At 25.8% G+C, this 17377-nt stretch overlaps 1 protein-coding gene across 6 annotated transcripts in view; it reads right to left on the bottom strand.

Annotated features, from left to right (window-relative positions):
- Dys (Dystrophin) overlaps positions 1 to 17377 on the bottom strand; it is a 514896-nt gene that overhangs the window by 298962 nt on the left and 198557 nt on the right. For 4 of the 6 annotated variants that reach the window (XM_067286831.1, XM_067286830.1, XM_067286833.1 and 1 more), the window contains one exon: positions 4411 to 4472. The exons of 1 other annotated variant lie outside the window; for it this stretch is intronic. In XM_067286831.1, coding sequence (XP_067142932.1) covers positions 4411 to 4472 — 62 coding nt within the window. Of the gene's footprint in view, positions 1 to 4410; positions 4473 to 5316; positions 5468 to 17377 lie in introns of those variants that run through there. One more of the 6 variants, XM_067286835.1, reaches the window with a different exon arrangement.

Here is a 17377-nt window from a genome sequence, read left to right as displayed (position 1 = left end):
TGTTTCTGGTGCTATTGTATGGAGTTCTTTGACAGAACACCAATTTAAAATTGATTTTAAATTGGTGTTCTGTCAAAGAAAAGGCAATGTTCACCTGAAGCAGGACTCTGGAAGAGCCCAAAAATGTTAGTGAAGTCAATTTTTTCTGATACCAGGCTTTAGGTTTTGGGTGAGAATTATTTAACACCTGGGGCCGTATTCTGGTCACTGTCTCTGGTCTTTCGCCTCTCACAAGCTGGTCACTGATTGGCTAATCATTTGGATTAGCCAATCAGTGACTGGCTTGTGAGAGACGAGAGACCAGAGATGGTGACCAGAATACGACCTTTGGTGTGAAGTGTTCTCTATAGTCTTGTTACAATAAGTGATGAAAGAAGTGATGATGCTGCTGTAGAAGAAGGGGCTAGAAAGACCTGTGATGAACATCAGGAAGAAATTCCAATGAAGGAGAATAAAAAGAAGAAAAGTGGCTCTTCCTTCATGCTCCCAAGCCACAAGTTGCAACACTTAATGTCATTTTTTCTGATGAGAACAATTATAATCTCACTAAGTTATTCGATTCCATTTGTAATTAAGTAAGTGAGATCTATAAATGTAGAAAGAAACAGGCTACCATTGATAATTTCTTTAGAAAACTATAGGCCTAGTTAACAGAATCAGAATACTGTAAGGCAGTTTTGATTGTTGACTTGGACTGTAATAAGATTAATATCTGATGAGTGAGAATAAGTTAAACAGAAAAGCCAATAAGCAAAAATGCTTTTAATTTTTAATATTTTGAATACTGTAATATGAGTATATTTCAATTTCATATTTCAGATGTACAATAGAAAAGGGAGTTTTAAACATGATACTTCTTCAATAAGAACCTCATTAGTATGAACTCAGCTTTTCTTGTACTCCTTCTGATTCACATTAATGGGGGATTCCTGTATATAATAAAGTGCAAGTGAAATTTCAGAATTTTTATATTCTTTTAGTATATTTAAAGCATGAAAACATCTTTAAATAAATACAGTATTTAGTTTATTATCATCATAATATGTACTGTACAATACATAAGGTCTATGCAAGTTTCTTTTTATTAATGGAATGTGTGTTTATACAGCAATTAAATTTGAATTTGAAATTTTTTCTAAAAACAATCCAGTAAATTTTAATACTTAATTACTTAACTGTTAATTAACTAATTAACTCTTAAATTTATAATTTTTGAGTTTCAATTCACTTACATTCAAGAAAATAAATTATTTCCAGTGCTATGGTCAGTGACAAATTTATTGGTTTGTACAGTTTACAAATGAGAAGAACTCTAGATTCCAGGGATTCCCAAAAGAGTTTAGTTTTTTCTTATTTTAAAAAAATTTTTTATTTGATAACTAAAAAATTTAAATAAGGCTCATTTATTTAAACCTTTATTTCATTCTAAACTAAGACATTAAAGGAATAAGCTGATTTTAGTAAAAAGAAAAAAAGTTTTTTTTATCAGCTTAAACAAGTATAATACTGTATTTTTAGAGAAAATATCATCTATTATTCTTTTACACTGGCTATGTCCCCACTTAAAATTGATAGGTTATTTCTTTTCCCAATTTTTTGATGGATTATAACTAGTATTAAAATAATTTAATGCAATGTATGCTACATAAACTGTATGACCTTATATACACAGAAATGAATCTGGAAAATTTCCAATAGGATAGCCAAAAACAAATTTTAAATAAATTTTTCAAAGGATTTATTCATACCTATGTGGTAAGCACCAAAAGTTTCAGGCCTAACTGTTTTAGATGTTATAGTTATAAAACAATGATGTAATTTTTTAATATAGTCTTCTTGCAGTTCAACACACTTATTACATCTTGGAATTAGCATTTCAATACCCTTCAAAAAATAGTCTGGAGTTTTGTCTATAAAATGTTCATAAACTGTCTCCTGAAACTCTTCTTCACCTTTTTGAAGCTTTTTGAGTTTTGGAAACAGATAATAATCATTAGGAGCCAGGTCCAGGCTGCAGGGTGGATGGTCAACCTCCTCAAACCCACATTCCTTATTAGTGTAGTTTGAGGAACCATAGAAATGACAGTCACGTGCACTGGCATATTGTCCTGAAAGAGGTGAACATGATGCAAATTAATACAATAAGTCTAACTAAAATAAATGTTTCCAAGCAACTTATGCAAATTGGCAAGAAAAACTGTTTTATTAGTCCACATACAGATGGTATTAGGGAGGTTGAGGCTAAAGTTTTAAATATGAAAACGTGTATATCTGACATTCAGCGCCGCTTTCCTGTAAGCCTAGAAGTTTGACAATGTTGTTTGGAAAGTCAGTGGAATCATGTTCAACATTCCAAATGCCACTGCCAAACTTCTAGGTTTACAGGAAAGTGGAGCTGAACGTTCGACATATACGTTTTCGTGTTGAAAACTTCGGCCTCAACCTCTCTACTATCTGATACTATCATTATTTTATTCCTATCATGTTTAAAATATAGTTAGACCAAAAACTTTTGGCACCTACCTCGTACCATGCCATTCCTTTTAGAAGACTGATTTTTATATCTTTTGATTCATTTTTGCTTACATAACATTTGTAAATAAATAGAGCTTTTAAATCTTACGTAATTATCCAAGGAGCAATCCATATATTATCATCATTAACTCCTGAGGGAAAGGTTAAAAACTGATAAAAGTTGATGACAGGAGATGATGGTGTAATCACTACTTGACATCTTTACTTTTGTAGTTATCACACTTTTGATAATATAAAAAAAAAACTACAAATCTTGGGTTTGACATTAAAAGGAGCACAATATGATGCCATTTCTTCCCTCACAGCTGAAGGGAAGTACCATGTGACTATTGTGCCAGTCCATTTGAAGCATGTAGAAGCTTCTCTGTACAAAACTCACTCTGTCAAGTCTTTTGTAGAGCCAGAATAACACAACTGGAAGAATTAGCATCTTTTTTGAATCACTTTAATGCGTTTTTATCATAGTATGAGAAGACAAGGGTGCCAATAGGACTAATAATTCTCTTATGATGCATACTAACATCTATCAGTTGACACTTAAAAAGAGAACCTGAAGATACTATTAATTAATAAAGTAAATTTTTATTACATAAAAAAAATATATTTAAAAACACATTTGTAATCATAGGCTTTAATGTGAGCATTTTGTTTCAGGAAGTGTGGTACTTATCTGCTTTAGTAAGAAGTCAGACCAAGCATTCCAAAATCAATAATATCCAACCAGTTGTAGCAAAGCCAACCAGCATACTCTAATGGCTAGTACATATTGCTGTCATAAGACAACAAGAATCACTGACAATACTGAAATATGTAATATTTCATGGATGGTTGATACCAGTCAGATGATGGAGCCCTGTCCTTCAACGCCCGACCATCCCCATTATGGATCAGGTTAAACTCACAATGGATATTGAAAAAACTCCTCTTAGTACCAACAGAACAGAAATAGTTAAAAATAAAAAGCTCACTGAGAAGTTATGTTTATTTCTATATCTTCATATCAGTATAACTATTAGTCTGCAGTATAACTTATGTACATTTAAATTAATGAGAAACTATGGTATTTGGTATATACAAGCATCATTTGCTTGCAATACCTACTGAGCACTTTGACAGATTACCAATTATTGACATAAACAGTTGAAATGACTGGATAACTAAAAAAATGGATCAAGACCACTAGAACTTTATTTCTTATACTGTAAATGGTCTAAAAAATAAAACAATATAAAATTGATCATACTTCAAATTACTTGTATCTATTTTATCAATAAAGGGGATTGAATAAAGGGAATATTTGATGATTATAATGATGTAATATTATGGGGCTTTTACAATGACGACAAAGGGGTAAAAACTGACACATTTTTGCTGATGTAATATATAGATGGCTCCAACTAACACTATAGGATAGAATATGATGAAGGATATGATTGATTATTTTATATTTGTAAAATACCAATATAAAAGTTAATTTTTTTAATTTGCATCTGTTAAATTTTTATTTTTTATGAGACAAATTAATAATGTGTATATGTATGAAAAACAACACCCAAAAATATAAAAATTTCAAATAGTTACAAAGCAGTTTACATATAAAATTTAATTACAATTTTTACATTAATAATTAAAATAAATTGATGGTACACAAGCAAAATAAACTCTGACCTTAAAAGCCCAATATGTAGAGAATTCTTTGCTTTGGAAATAAAATAATATTGGAACCAAAAAGCTTTAAGCAAACCGATTCACGACAAAATAACTCAATATATTATTGACAGTAAATGTATAAAAAATCATTATTCAGCAGTTATACTACTTTCTGTTTTATAAGATTTATCTGAATATAATCAACAAAAAATATAAAAATTTTACCTTAACAAGCTGAGAATTAATCCATTTTGTAAAAGTTTTCTTTTGTACATCTTCTCTTTCATCTACATAAAAAATATATATATAATTTAATTTATTTATTCATTTATTTATATAAGTTAGAGTAATAGATCCTAAACTTTAGTGTATTATAAAATCTATCTGCAAAATTTAAGTAATCATTAAGTTAGAAAAATAAGCATCTAAATTTCATCAATTAACAAATTTTAAGCATATTTAAAAGAAAATCAAATCAAAATAATTATTACATGTTAGTTTCATAGAATGCTATGAAACTAACATGTAATATAAATAATCCATTGCACTTTCAGATCAAAGTATCTAATTGTTATAAATGAAACTGATCTGTATTGACAAAATGTTAAACTGTTGTCAGGCGACAAGCAAGAGCCCAAATATATCGAACACATTATTTGTATTATACTATTTTATTGCGGTTATACTTTCTTACACTAGACACGTGTTTCTTTAAAAATGATTTAGCAAGTATGAAATATTACAAAAGTCTCTCAAATGATAAAAACGGCCGTACTACTTCCACTTTTTTTATTATTTGTAATATTAATTATCATTTAAAATAATCTCAGAGGAAATAAAGATATCTTAACAGCACGGCATGTAATAAAATCCTTTATTTACATTAACGGAAACTAACTAATTTATATAAAAAGATTTTTATATAAAATCTACTTTAACATATATATATTTTAAATTAAAGTTTCGAGCGAAAGAATTTACGGTTAAGAGCGCTTTCTAAAACAGCGATCGATTGACTCGACAGACCAACGAGATGCAATTTAAGTGGTGACAACACCCAATCATCGACGATATCCCGATAAAACTTTCTCCCGAACACGATTCGCTAAAACGACAAGAATAAACTCTTACCGACGAAAACGACGTCCATAATCTGTCCGTATGTTTCTTAGACACAAAAGTAATTACTACTATCGAACTTTCGATCACATGTATCGAATAAAGATTGTTGTAAGAGGACAGAGGTAAACACGCTATCCCACAATCCCACGCAGCGGCGCCTATCTCAAGAATCCGACTAGAACTTCGTTTCATTCAAGAAAGATAACGTATTAAAATACAATATACTCGTTCAACTATATATAATTATCTGTAAATATTTTATTGGACGTGATATTTAATAAATGGCGAGAGTTTTACGACGCGTTTCTAATGTTACTTAAAGTGCGCTTTTGTGAATGGAAAAACTTTTTTTTAATTATTTTTCTACAATATTTTAAGTTTTAAAGCATCGTTTCTAATTGATATTCGGTTATTTAAACAGAATATAAATAATTATAATCTTATAAAGTAGGAATTTTAAACTCTTAAATTTTTAACGGTTAAAAATAATTTCGTGGAAAGTTTAATTGAAAAAATGATGATTAAAAACCAATAGAGTAAATTGATAAAAAGATTTTTTGTTACATCATTTATCTATTTTAAAAAATTAAATTTTTATTCTTACAAAGTTTAATAAGAAACAATTCTATCGTATAAAAATATGATAGGAATTGTTTCTTATTGTTTGTTAAATGGTTAATAACAAAAAAGTTAATAGAATTTTATTGAATTATACTGTAGACAGGAGCTTAACTGAGATTTCTAATAAATTGCCTTGTGTTTATCTCTGCTGGTTGATTTCCTATTATTTAAATTGATTAAAAATAAAGGTTAATGTTATCTATGGTTCCAAGATGGCGGCTCGTCTCTGATTCCAGCAAATAGAAGAAGGAAAACAGTGGGGACGCACGTTCAAACCTAACCTAACCTATTCTAATAAATTACCATAATTACTACCAACAAAATTATTAGAATAGGTTAGTTAGGTTAGGTTAGGTTAGAACGTGCGTCCCCACTGTTTCCTTGCTGGAATCAGACGAGCCGCCATCTTGGAACCATAGGTAACATTAACCAAAATAAAACTTCATATGCTGAAAAATTAATTTATCTTAGTTATAATTATGATAAATATTTTTTAAAAGTTCTTTGAACTAGAAAACATTAGTATAAATAGAACCGTCGAATTTTCCTTGGATCCAGAGAAAACATAGGGATTCATAGTGATCCCTGTCCCTTTAAATTAATTAAATGTTATTTTTACTAACAAAAAAAATCTTTTAGACTGTATTTTATTAATAAGGAAACAATATATTTCATTTGTTCAAAAAATAAAAAAAAAAAAAAAAAGCAAAAGGGACTCGCTCTACCCCCGGTCCCACACAAGTTCCCGACTATCCTGCGTATAAACCTGTTAAATTAATAAACTATTAAACATATTAAAGATTTTTTTCCTGCTTTAAAATTTAAATGTATTTTTACGTGTAAGCACGATCTAAGCTTGAACTCTGTAAACACGAAGATCTTTAAAAGAAATTTCTCAAAGAGCATTAAAAATAAAGAGAAAAAATATAAATAAATTATATTTACTAATTTGCATAATTAAAATTTAAAAGGTATATTTTCTACAATATTTTTTATTATTTTTAATATATATACTGTACAATATATGTAGGTCTATATATTTGCGTGTGTATGTGCGTGTTTTTGTATGTAGGCCTATAAAATATTTGTAAGTTTTAATTAGGTCTACAACATTTTGACAATATAATAATAATTCACTTTTAAAATTATTAGCCTATTAAAGTAAAGGTTTTTAACGTCGTAAATCGTAATTCTAAAGAATTTTTACTGTACCCCAATGGAATTTTTACCATTCTGATAAGAATTGGAAAATTAAACTTAACCTAGATTATCATGAGGAATTTCATAATTAATCGATGATAGGTCTATTCGTTGTGTAGAGTCGAATTTAAAATTTCATTAATCATATTAAGGTAAAGCAATATCATGATAAATGAAAGCATTTATTTTGAATTATTTCCATCGGCTGTAAAATTTTAGTCATAGATTATATAGTGATGTGTTTAAATTTTTCATTTACAATAATTAAAATCAAAATTATCTCAATTACTATCCTGTTTTCTTTGTTAATATTTGAGGAAAAAAAAAGACAATGATTGTTTAATTAAATTTAGATCAATTATATATTCTATTTATTTGTTTACGTACATATTCTTGTAGCATATAAATTAATAAGCTGTATTTTCATTTCATTCTGAATTACTTCCATTGATATAATTCAGATATAGCTTTATTTTCAATGATATAATTATTAACAGCGAATATATTAATCAAAAATGAGAAAAAATTAACAAATTAATCTTTCACTCGGACATAATCTAAAATTTTATAAAGCCAAAAATCTACTTCAATCAAGAGATCAACATACAAAATACCATTCTTCGAGTTTCCCCCGAAGATTCCACATATTAGACTAACCCCGGGCTCAGGGTTTTAGTTGATATTATCCAAGGTCAGGACATAAAGAGCATGTTCAAAAGGTATTTACAAGTTAAACGAAAAGTTAACGAGATGAGTTATTCGACATTTATAGCAAAATATTCTGGTGATAATGTCGGTGAATGAGTTACATTCATTAAACTCCTAGAGACTTTTCGAACGTGCTCTTAAGTAACGTTAGATACTTAAATTCTTTAAAACAAAAATTCTCAAATAACGAGAAATTAAGATTTGAATTAACGCTTTTACATGATTTCATTCAAAGATTTTAAAGTTGAAATCCGTAAATTGCAAAGAATTAAAAATTATATTCATGTTTTCTTTAAATTTTAATGACAATTTATTTTAAATCATTCTATAAAAAAAAAAAAGTTTTTTTTGAGATTTATTAACTATAAAATAAGTAAAATTAACTCGTTTTACTAGTATTTTAGTTGTCTGACACAGAGCGAATTCAATCGTATTTATGACTTATAAAGGAAAAATTTTAAATGCAGTATTGTGTAATTGTTAAAGCTTCTAATTTTTCTGTATTAAAGCATTAAAAAGTAAATATTAAGTTGATATTTTATCATAAAATCAAAGGCATAAGGAAAGAAATTTATATTTTCTTTTCTTTTCTCTGTTATTTAACTGTAAAATAATAAATAATGTGAACAATTAGAATAAAAATATACTCTGTTAAATGTAATTCGATATGTTGTAGTGGATTGTAGGTCCTTTATGGAAAAATTTATTGTTTTATTAATATAAAATTTTTTGACTACTCTCTTCTTTCGAGAAAATACAAATTAACTACAGTCGCATTATCATTGAGAATCTATTTAATCCAAGAAAATATAGTTTATATTACAGCATTTTATTTTGAGTATAGGCTTTGCAGCGAAAATAGGTTAATTGCAATACGTAATCTAAACACGAAACCAACGCGTTCTTATTGCTTAGCAATAAGGGTTTTTGTATTCTGATAAGAATCGTTAAATTAAACTTATTTTATATTATTGTAAGGAGCTTTGGTGTTGATTGATAAGTTAATAATATAGTATATAAAAAGACAGAATAAAAAATAACCACAATTTTTAAAATTTTGAATAAATATGCAGAATAATTAATTAAAAAATTGAAATTCGTAAAATTTTTAGAAAAAAATTAAAATTATGGGACTTGGAGTGTCGCCATCTGTTGATTGATATTTGAATTAATTAACATAAAGCATCAATTATTTTTTTTACATCTTTATTTTTTTTATTCAACTGATTTGGAAGTTTATTTTGATATAATTTTTTGCATTATTGATATTTATTTTTTAATATGTAATTATTTATCTTCAAGTTTTAATAAATTTAAAATTATAAATTTGCAAAAAAGGCATTTAAATATTTGCTATGTTAGTGTATTTTCTATTTGCTTTGAATATAACATTTTTTATTTTTTACTTGTTTTATATTCTTAATAACACATAATCTAGTTGTTTTGTTAATAAAAATATTGAAAATACATGTTTATTCTACTTTAAAAAATTATTTTCTACTTAGATTTTTTTATTTACTATAATCTTTACAACATTGTATTATTTGTTATTTATATTATTATTAGTTCTGTCAAAATGTTTTAATGTAAGTTTTTCATGTATATTCATTTATTTACAAGAAAATTTAAGCAGCAAAAATTGGCTTTAAAATAAATATTGTATTGCATAAATAAATGTGATCTCTTAGATCATACATGTTATTTCATTCATTCAATTTTTCTTCCTTCAATAAAATCCATAAGCTCTCTCCTACAGTCACAAATGACAAAATTTGGAGGGTTCAAATTTTATTTGCTGTTATATAAAAATGCTACAATTTGAGATTTTTATTTAATTAAATTTAAATCACTTTAAACTTTAATAACAAATTAAATTCGAAAACTTATTGTAAGTAATAAAATAAATTAACGCATTAAAATATATTACTATTTTAATAATAAAATCATTAACAGTAATCAATACACAATATAAAATACAAATTTATAAATAGATGTTATTAAAATTTGTTAACGATTTTAGTTTTATTTTAAACTCCAAATTTATAAATATTTTACAAGCAAAATATCTAATAAATTTCTATATACTGTATATAATTTCCTACCTGATTTTATAACATTAAATTATTTAGAATGAACGTATGTTTAATATTAACCCCACTTAAAATATCTGAATATTAATTTCATTATAGAATGAATTACTCATTTTAAAATTTTATGAAAGATTTTTAAATGCAGATTAATACTTTGAAAGTGATGGCGTTTACATATAAACTAGAATACAGATACAAGTTGTATTGATTCTTATATTTTTATTTAATATATTGAACAATAATTTTTAGTGTAGAAAATCCGCTTTTTTATTTTTAAAATGAGATATTTTAAAAATTATTTTGTCTATCCCCAAGTTGTCAGCAAAACTAAACATAGGTAATAGTATATAAGTTGTAAAATGAATTCTAAAAATGCTCAATCTCATGCTATTCTTTCAGCAATATGATAACATTTATTGAAATATGTTTGATTTTAATATTAAAAGATTAGCAGTAATTGATTGATGTGTTTGATTGTTAAAGATTGATGATTTGCCACGGCCAACTTCTATTATGTATTTGTAACGGGACAGTCGGGTAGGGAGGAACGGCGATTGACAAATCCTTTGCCTTGTTGACCTTGAATCTCGAGAATAATTCCACGACCGAACGTTTTTATGAAAGACGAAATCGATGACAAAGCCATTCCTGAAAAAGCTTTGAATTACTCAATCCCTGGCTCCAATGGCGGTGAGCAAAGCGGTTACCTTTAGCAATAATTACTGCTATACAAAAAGAGGAAAAAGTTTCTTCTTTTATTTTGCTGTCAACTATTTTCTCTGTGAGAATAATAAGAAAAGCACCCGAAAGGAATTTATACCGTTGAAAATCGAACCCGGATCCTGTAGATAGAATTCTCTCGCTTGGAAATTGGTTCCCAGACTACAAAATAAGAGATTCTGAAATAAAGTGAAACTGAAACAAATTAAAATCTTAAATTTAAATCCATAAAAATCCAGTAAATGACTGCAGAATTTTTGTTTTTGCAGTGTATCATTATTTCTAGATATTTTTTACATTAAAAATAAAATCGCTTAGACGAGACAAATTTTTATGGCAAGTAATCATTTAGGGAAAAAACACAAGAAATATTTCTTTTCTAGACAGAATATTAATACAGTAAAAAATATTTCGTAGTCGTATATCCAGTCTGAAGATATATAATTATTGATACAGACGATTAGAATGAGAGCCTCAAGATAAAGGTCGAATTCACAGAAAGAGTGTTCCCGAGGTGTAAAAAGGACGAAGTGAGTAGACACTTTTTACTTTATTTTTAGTGCTTCTTCTACTATTATGAATTTTAACTGAAGATATATAATTAATACAGTCACGTTGTTTTCCATATAAGCTGATTTCTGCTAATGTTTCCGATCTATTAATACAATATTGAAATCTAAAAAAAAAACAAAATTATCAATATATAATAACAATTATTAAAATTGATTTTCGTTCGTGTTCATTGAATATATATCGAAAAATTCCGATATATATTCGAAGATAGCCCAGGCGAAAATGTAACAAGAAAAAATATAATAAAAAGATACGTACGAGTGAAATTTTCGACTGCAGTTCTGGAAAGTTTTACGCCTGAATCACAAGATGTTTTCGAAAATTTAGACGAGATATTAAAGAAAAATGTTTCAAGAATTTCGCTTTAAAGCGTTAAACTTTATTCTTTTATCTGTAAGTATTTCTTTTTAAATGGATGTTCCTGTCTCGAAATGTTAATAGATTTATCACTAGAGAAAAATCATCGTTTCTGTTATAAAATAAATTGACGTATCATTTAGTCTTAAGTTGATTAAAAAACTTTTAATATTTTTAAATACAATAAAACTTGACTTGAACCACATCGCTTATGTGCACACCCATGACATTTCCCTGTAAAACCGCATAAAGTTTTAATATAAATCAAGCTTCATCTTGGTGGCCAAGATAAAAGCGTCCTAAAGTGACATTTATTCCCATTTACATGGGCAACAGAACAGGAAAATCCCGCATTTCTAAATTCAACCTACTGTTTAAAGCACTTTAAACTGAACTGAGATTTGTTGCTATAGTTTTGTAACGATTGCCGATATCTGTATTAAACATTTAACAGGATTCAGTATTCAATTACAGTACTCTAATTACAGTTCCGTATGTCAATTTTTTCGTAACCTCACTTATTTGGCCAGAAATTGTATACCCCAAAGGTGGCCATATAAGTGAGGTTTTACTGCTTTTGTAATTTTTGAAATTTAATGAAATTGTTTGACATAAATCATTAATAACGAATAGTCTAATTTTCAATTCGGCTATTTCAGATAATATAATTTTTAAAAAATGCTAGAATAATTAGAAATAGCTATAAAACGTAATTATTATTCAAAATATTATTAATTATAAAATATTAATTAATTAGCTGTATTAGTAATAGACTATAACATAATTTAATCTTTAAAAAATTCGAAATTGAGTTCTGGTGCTACTAGTCCATACCTCAAGCATTTGGTACGTGACTTGACTTAATTAGTAATATTCCAATAACCTGAGATGAATCTATTGTAGATCTATTTTATTAACCGAAAATTCATATACAGGTAATTACCATTATGACCTCCTGATTATATTTAGAGTAACCTACACGTAAATTCGTTGTTGAATAAATTCGTGATAAGTAGATTTATACTAATTAATTTTAGCTATTTAAAACATTTTAATTAACATTATACAAATTTTAGAAAAGTGGACCTAACATTAATGAGATATAAAAAATCTGTTGAGATCTATGCAATTGTTAAACTTGGAATGGCCAAATAGTTTGAATCGGGATTTAAGAATTTATATATTTATAATACTACTGAATAATTTATTACATTTTTAAATATGAAAAACAAAGACTATATGAAATAAACAAAATTGTTTTAGTTATTAAATTAAATTCGACCTTGGAGAAGTAGCGCGCTACACCACGTGGGATAGAAATTATCCACGTTTCGAAACACGAAACAGTTCTTAGTAACTGATTTATAATCAATACGTAGTTTAATTATTTCCGCTTAGGTCATAAAATTTACTAAACTTCACAAAGTAAATTATATTTCTTTTATTTAATCTCAGTACAGATAATTTTTTGGTTGTATATGAAGTAAAAAACTTAATAAATAACTTTTAGGAACTACTGTAATAAAAGTAAATTATTAAACTAATTATTATCAATGTTAAAATCGATTGCAGTTAACATCAATTAACCTCGGTAACATTAATATTTAAGAAAATAAAAATTTTAGTTTCGTTCTTATAACGAACAATTATATAAATTTCTTTCAGATGCAATTAGTATTTATAAGCATAACTGTTAAATCAACATTTTAAAATTAGGAAAAATTCTATTAAATTTTTAATTTTTATGTTAAATTTAACTTGATATAAATCGTGTTATAAGCACAAAAGTTATTGGTTTTTTAAATAAATCTTTTAATATATTAAAGTAGAAATACGAATTAGTATATTTCAATTTATGAATCAATTTAATGGAGAAATTGGAGAAGGGGTTGTCCACTATTGTCAAAGTCCGTTAAATCGAATTTGTTTTAAAAACACATTAATAACAAACTTAAAATAAACAAGATGAGTTGAAATGCTATTATGATGTATAAGTATGAATAAATTAGTAATAACGTACAGGTACATTGAGTAATTTATAATCATTGACTCTAATTCAACCTTCTATTCGCGAATAAAAGATTTTAAATTTTTTCTGCAGGATAGAAATTTTTGTCCGTTAAATCGAAGTTTACTGTACTTTAATTGTGTTTTAGAATGTTTAATTTTCTGATATGATGATATACTGTACATGAACAGAATGTTGCACAATACTTGCATAAAGAAGTTTTACTAATTCCTGTTGATTTTTATCAATCCCTTCCCAAAAGTATGAGCACTGTACTGTACATTAAGAAAAAAAGACAATGACTAAAAGCACGAATCGATTTTTTATACTGAAACCTAATATGTATTGTAACCTGCAAGTATTGTTTATCAGTTTATTTATTTATTTATCTACATTAGGAAATGTCGCTGGACAGCAGATCTCCTTCCTCCCCAAGAAATAACAAGATCCATAACATATATATATATATAAAGAAAATCAACCGGCATAATAAAACATAAATGAAAATTGCAAAAAAAAAAATATATATATATATATATAAATAAGATAGAATACACAAAAATGTTTAAAATATTAAATAAAAGATTGTCAAATTCGAATAAAATATTTTTAAAATAATGATATAAATTTTTAAAAATAAAGTCTAAAATTTTGTTTTAATATTTACAAACTGCTAGAAATTGTTATTTATTTATTTAAATTTTTCTGCATTGCAAATATATATATTTCATTACATAATAATGATTGAAAAAAAAATTCTGTTTCTATGGTGAATTTCATTGCTATGATGTTTCACTTGATCAGTAAACTATCTTTCCACAAGAAAAAATGTCCTTCTTATTGATTATAGAATATTTTCAATAGCCAGAAGATAAACTTTCTATCGATAAATTTTATAAAATTTCTTTCATTTCTATGTATGCGTTTTATATAGATTGTCAAAGAGTGCAAAAGAAAGGGCTCGTAATTACTAATACTTGAAAATATTTTATTATCGGTAATTTTATTAAAATTTTTCTAGAATAAATCATTTTTTAGCATCAATAATATGAGAATAACTATATAATCATATTATATATACTGTAGGTAATTGTGTTTTTTGTGCTGTTAATAAATTATTCGATTAAGACACAAAATTAAGCAAATATTTGGAATATTTATGCCAGAATAAAGAAATATACAAAAGAAATAAATATAAAAGAAAAGAAAGAAATAAGGCTATATTATTATTTAATAATATAATTATACATAACACGATTATATTTAAAATTGAAGTCTATAATGTTTGTTTTTGTCGGAGTTATATAAAAAACAGAACTTTTTTCTAGAAAAAAATCAATAAAAGCACTAATTTATTTATTTATTAATGGTTAAATAAAACTTATTTGAATGAAATGTATTTACAAAGATTATTATAACATAGTTTAATTGAATTTAGCCTTTGTATGTGTTACAGGAAATTTAAGAGTATTAATTTTTCATGATTTATATATCTATCATGTTTATCAGTTATAATTTAATTAAATAAAAATGTGTATCCATATTCTCATGTTTCATAGATTAATTAATTTTTTTATATTAGATTTGGTGGCAAAGATATTATATAGATTTCGTAATTGTTCATATTTCTGTTAATAGGTCGGATTGATTTTACTATTTATTATTAATTTAATCTGTAGGGAAAAAATTATATTCAGCAAACAAATTTATTTAATACTAAAGTCAACAGAAAATAATATTTATCTAAGTATCTAGCGAATTATAAATTCTTATATTATAGAACTATTATAGATTATTGATACTATCTATAACAGTTCTACATATATATGGGATTTATGGATTTGAAAGGGGGAAAGAGGAGACGACGGAGAAGAAACAAACGAGAAAGGGGAGACGGGAGACGACGGTTGAAAAAGGCAGAAATAGACGATCGTGGGAGATGTTGAACGTTAAAAGACGAACGCAATAATTAAGGGAGTTTTCATAATTGTACTATACCTTCCTTCATTTTTCTGTTTTCTACATATATAGCTAATATATATATATATATATTTATTTAAAAATAATTAAAAAACTTTAAATATTTAAATAATTTTAATCAATAATAGTTATTTTTCAATTGTATTCATTAAATAGATCAATTAAATATGTAGTATTGTAAAGAGGACAGTAGATAGCTTATATGGGATGGAGCCCAATACAAGCTCTCGATGGTAAATCATTCTAATTAAATAAAATTTTATATATTTGCATGCATTTCTATAAAACTTGAATAAGAAAAATTTTACCTTTAATATTTATTACACATATAGAAATACTTTTAAAAGTTTTATTTGTATTAAATGGAGAATAAATACTACTTTAGATTAACTAATAGAAAATTAAAAATATAATAACTATATATTTTTTAATCTTCGAAATAATCAATTTAAAACTGTCATCAGCTTCAAAAACTTTGTAATGCATATAATTAAAAAGTATTTAAAAATGAATTTCACAATAACAAATTTTATCTATTTTTTAACGAAAAAATGTAAATTTTTCTTTTTTCCTAGTGATTAATTCTAAGTTGTGACTTTATTACGGAAAAATTAAACAGTAATTCTTTTTTTAAAATAAGGGATGGCAATAACCTGATAATTAATTATAGCATAATTAACAAAAAATATAGATTAATTCTACTTTACAAATTTTATATATTAAATTATTATTTAATATTTTAAATAAGTTAATAAAATAATTTGACAAATGTTGGTAATATTTATCGATTATTTATTTTAGACTATTCGACAACAATGGATTTTAAGAGCGTTTACTAGTTAAGATGAAAGAAGGAACGATCGATTCAATATGATAAACACTGAAATTCATTTAACAAATGGCCAAAGTTAAAACATTATTCTTGGTAAAAGGTCATTTATCACGAATTATAGTTTTAACAAAATCAAATACACTCTCGTGTTATGTCTCTTGTAAAACTGTGATAAATTAAAATTTAAAAGCCAGCTTGATCTGAACTTTTATTAATTAACTATTACAAAAAATAATTACACTAAAATTATTTTTCGATTGTTAAATTTTATAGGTCAATATAAAGTCTAAGGAAAAATAAACAAATATAAATTACTTTTTTTACGAATTTATTTATTTATAAATATAAAAATGTATATTCTGAAAAAATAAATTTATTTATTCATAATATGTTTTAAAAAAATAAATACACACATTAAATGGAAATTCATAGATTTAGAGAAATTCTAATAATTTTACTAAAAATAAAACATTATTAAATATACAAACTTAAATAGGTTAATAGCTGGATTATTTAGGTCTATATGTAATAAAATAATAATTTAAATAGATTTATGTATAATTTTAGAATATTAGTAAACTAAATTGAAAAAAAAATTAAACGTAGTTATTTAATTGCAATTACTAGAGAAACATTTAAATTATTTCAGGAAAAAATGCGTTTGTCAAAATGAAATTTCCATTTAAAAAATGGCATTTTATTTTGTTTAAAATTATTATTAAAATCTAAGCGAAGAGAAAAAATTGAAATCTATGCATTTTAGCATGAATAAAGTTAATCACACAATAAATAATTTATATATTTTATTTAATATTAATATTTAAATGGTAATCAAGAAGGAAATTGGAAATATGTTTCGAATTTCTGTATGTCATTTAATTACATGCAAACTTAACTTTTTAAAAACTCAATTCCAAATGAAAATATGCAACAAAAATCTGACAATGCAATGGAACACCCAAGAACTAGTAAAAACGTCTG

Source organism: Centruroides vittatus, unplaced genomic scaffold (genome assembly GCF_030686945.1).
Source record: "Centruroides vittatus isolate TY-2023 unplaced genomic scaffold, ASM3068694v2 scaffold_386, whole genome shotgun sequence".
Classification (NCBI taxonomy): domain Eukaryota; kingdom Metazoa; phylum Arthropoda; class Arachnida; order Scorpiones; family Buthidae; genus Centruroides; species Centruroides vittatus.
The sequence above is the reverse complement of the archived record's forward strand: the minus strand, read 5'-3'. Positions and strand labels throughout refer to the sequence as shown.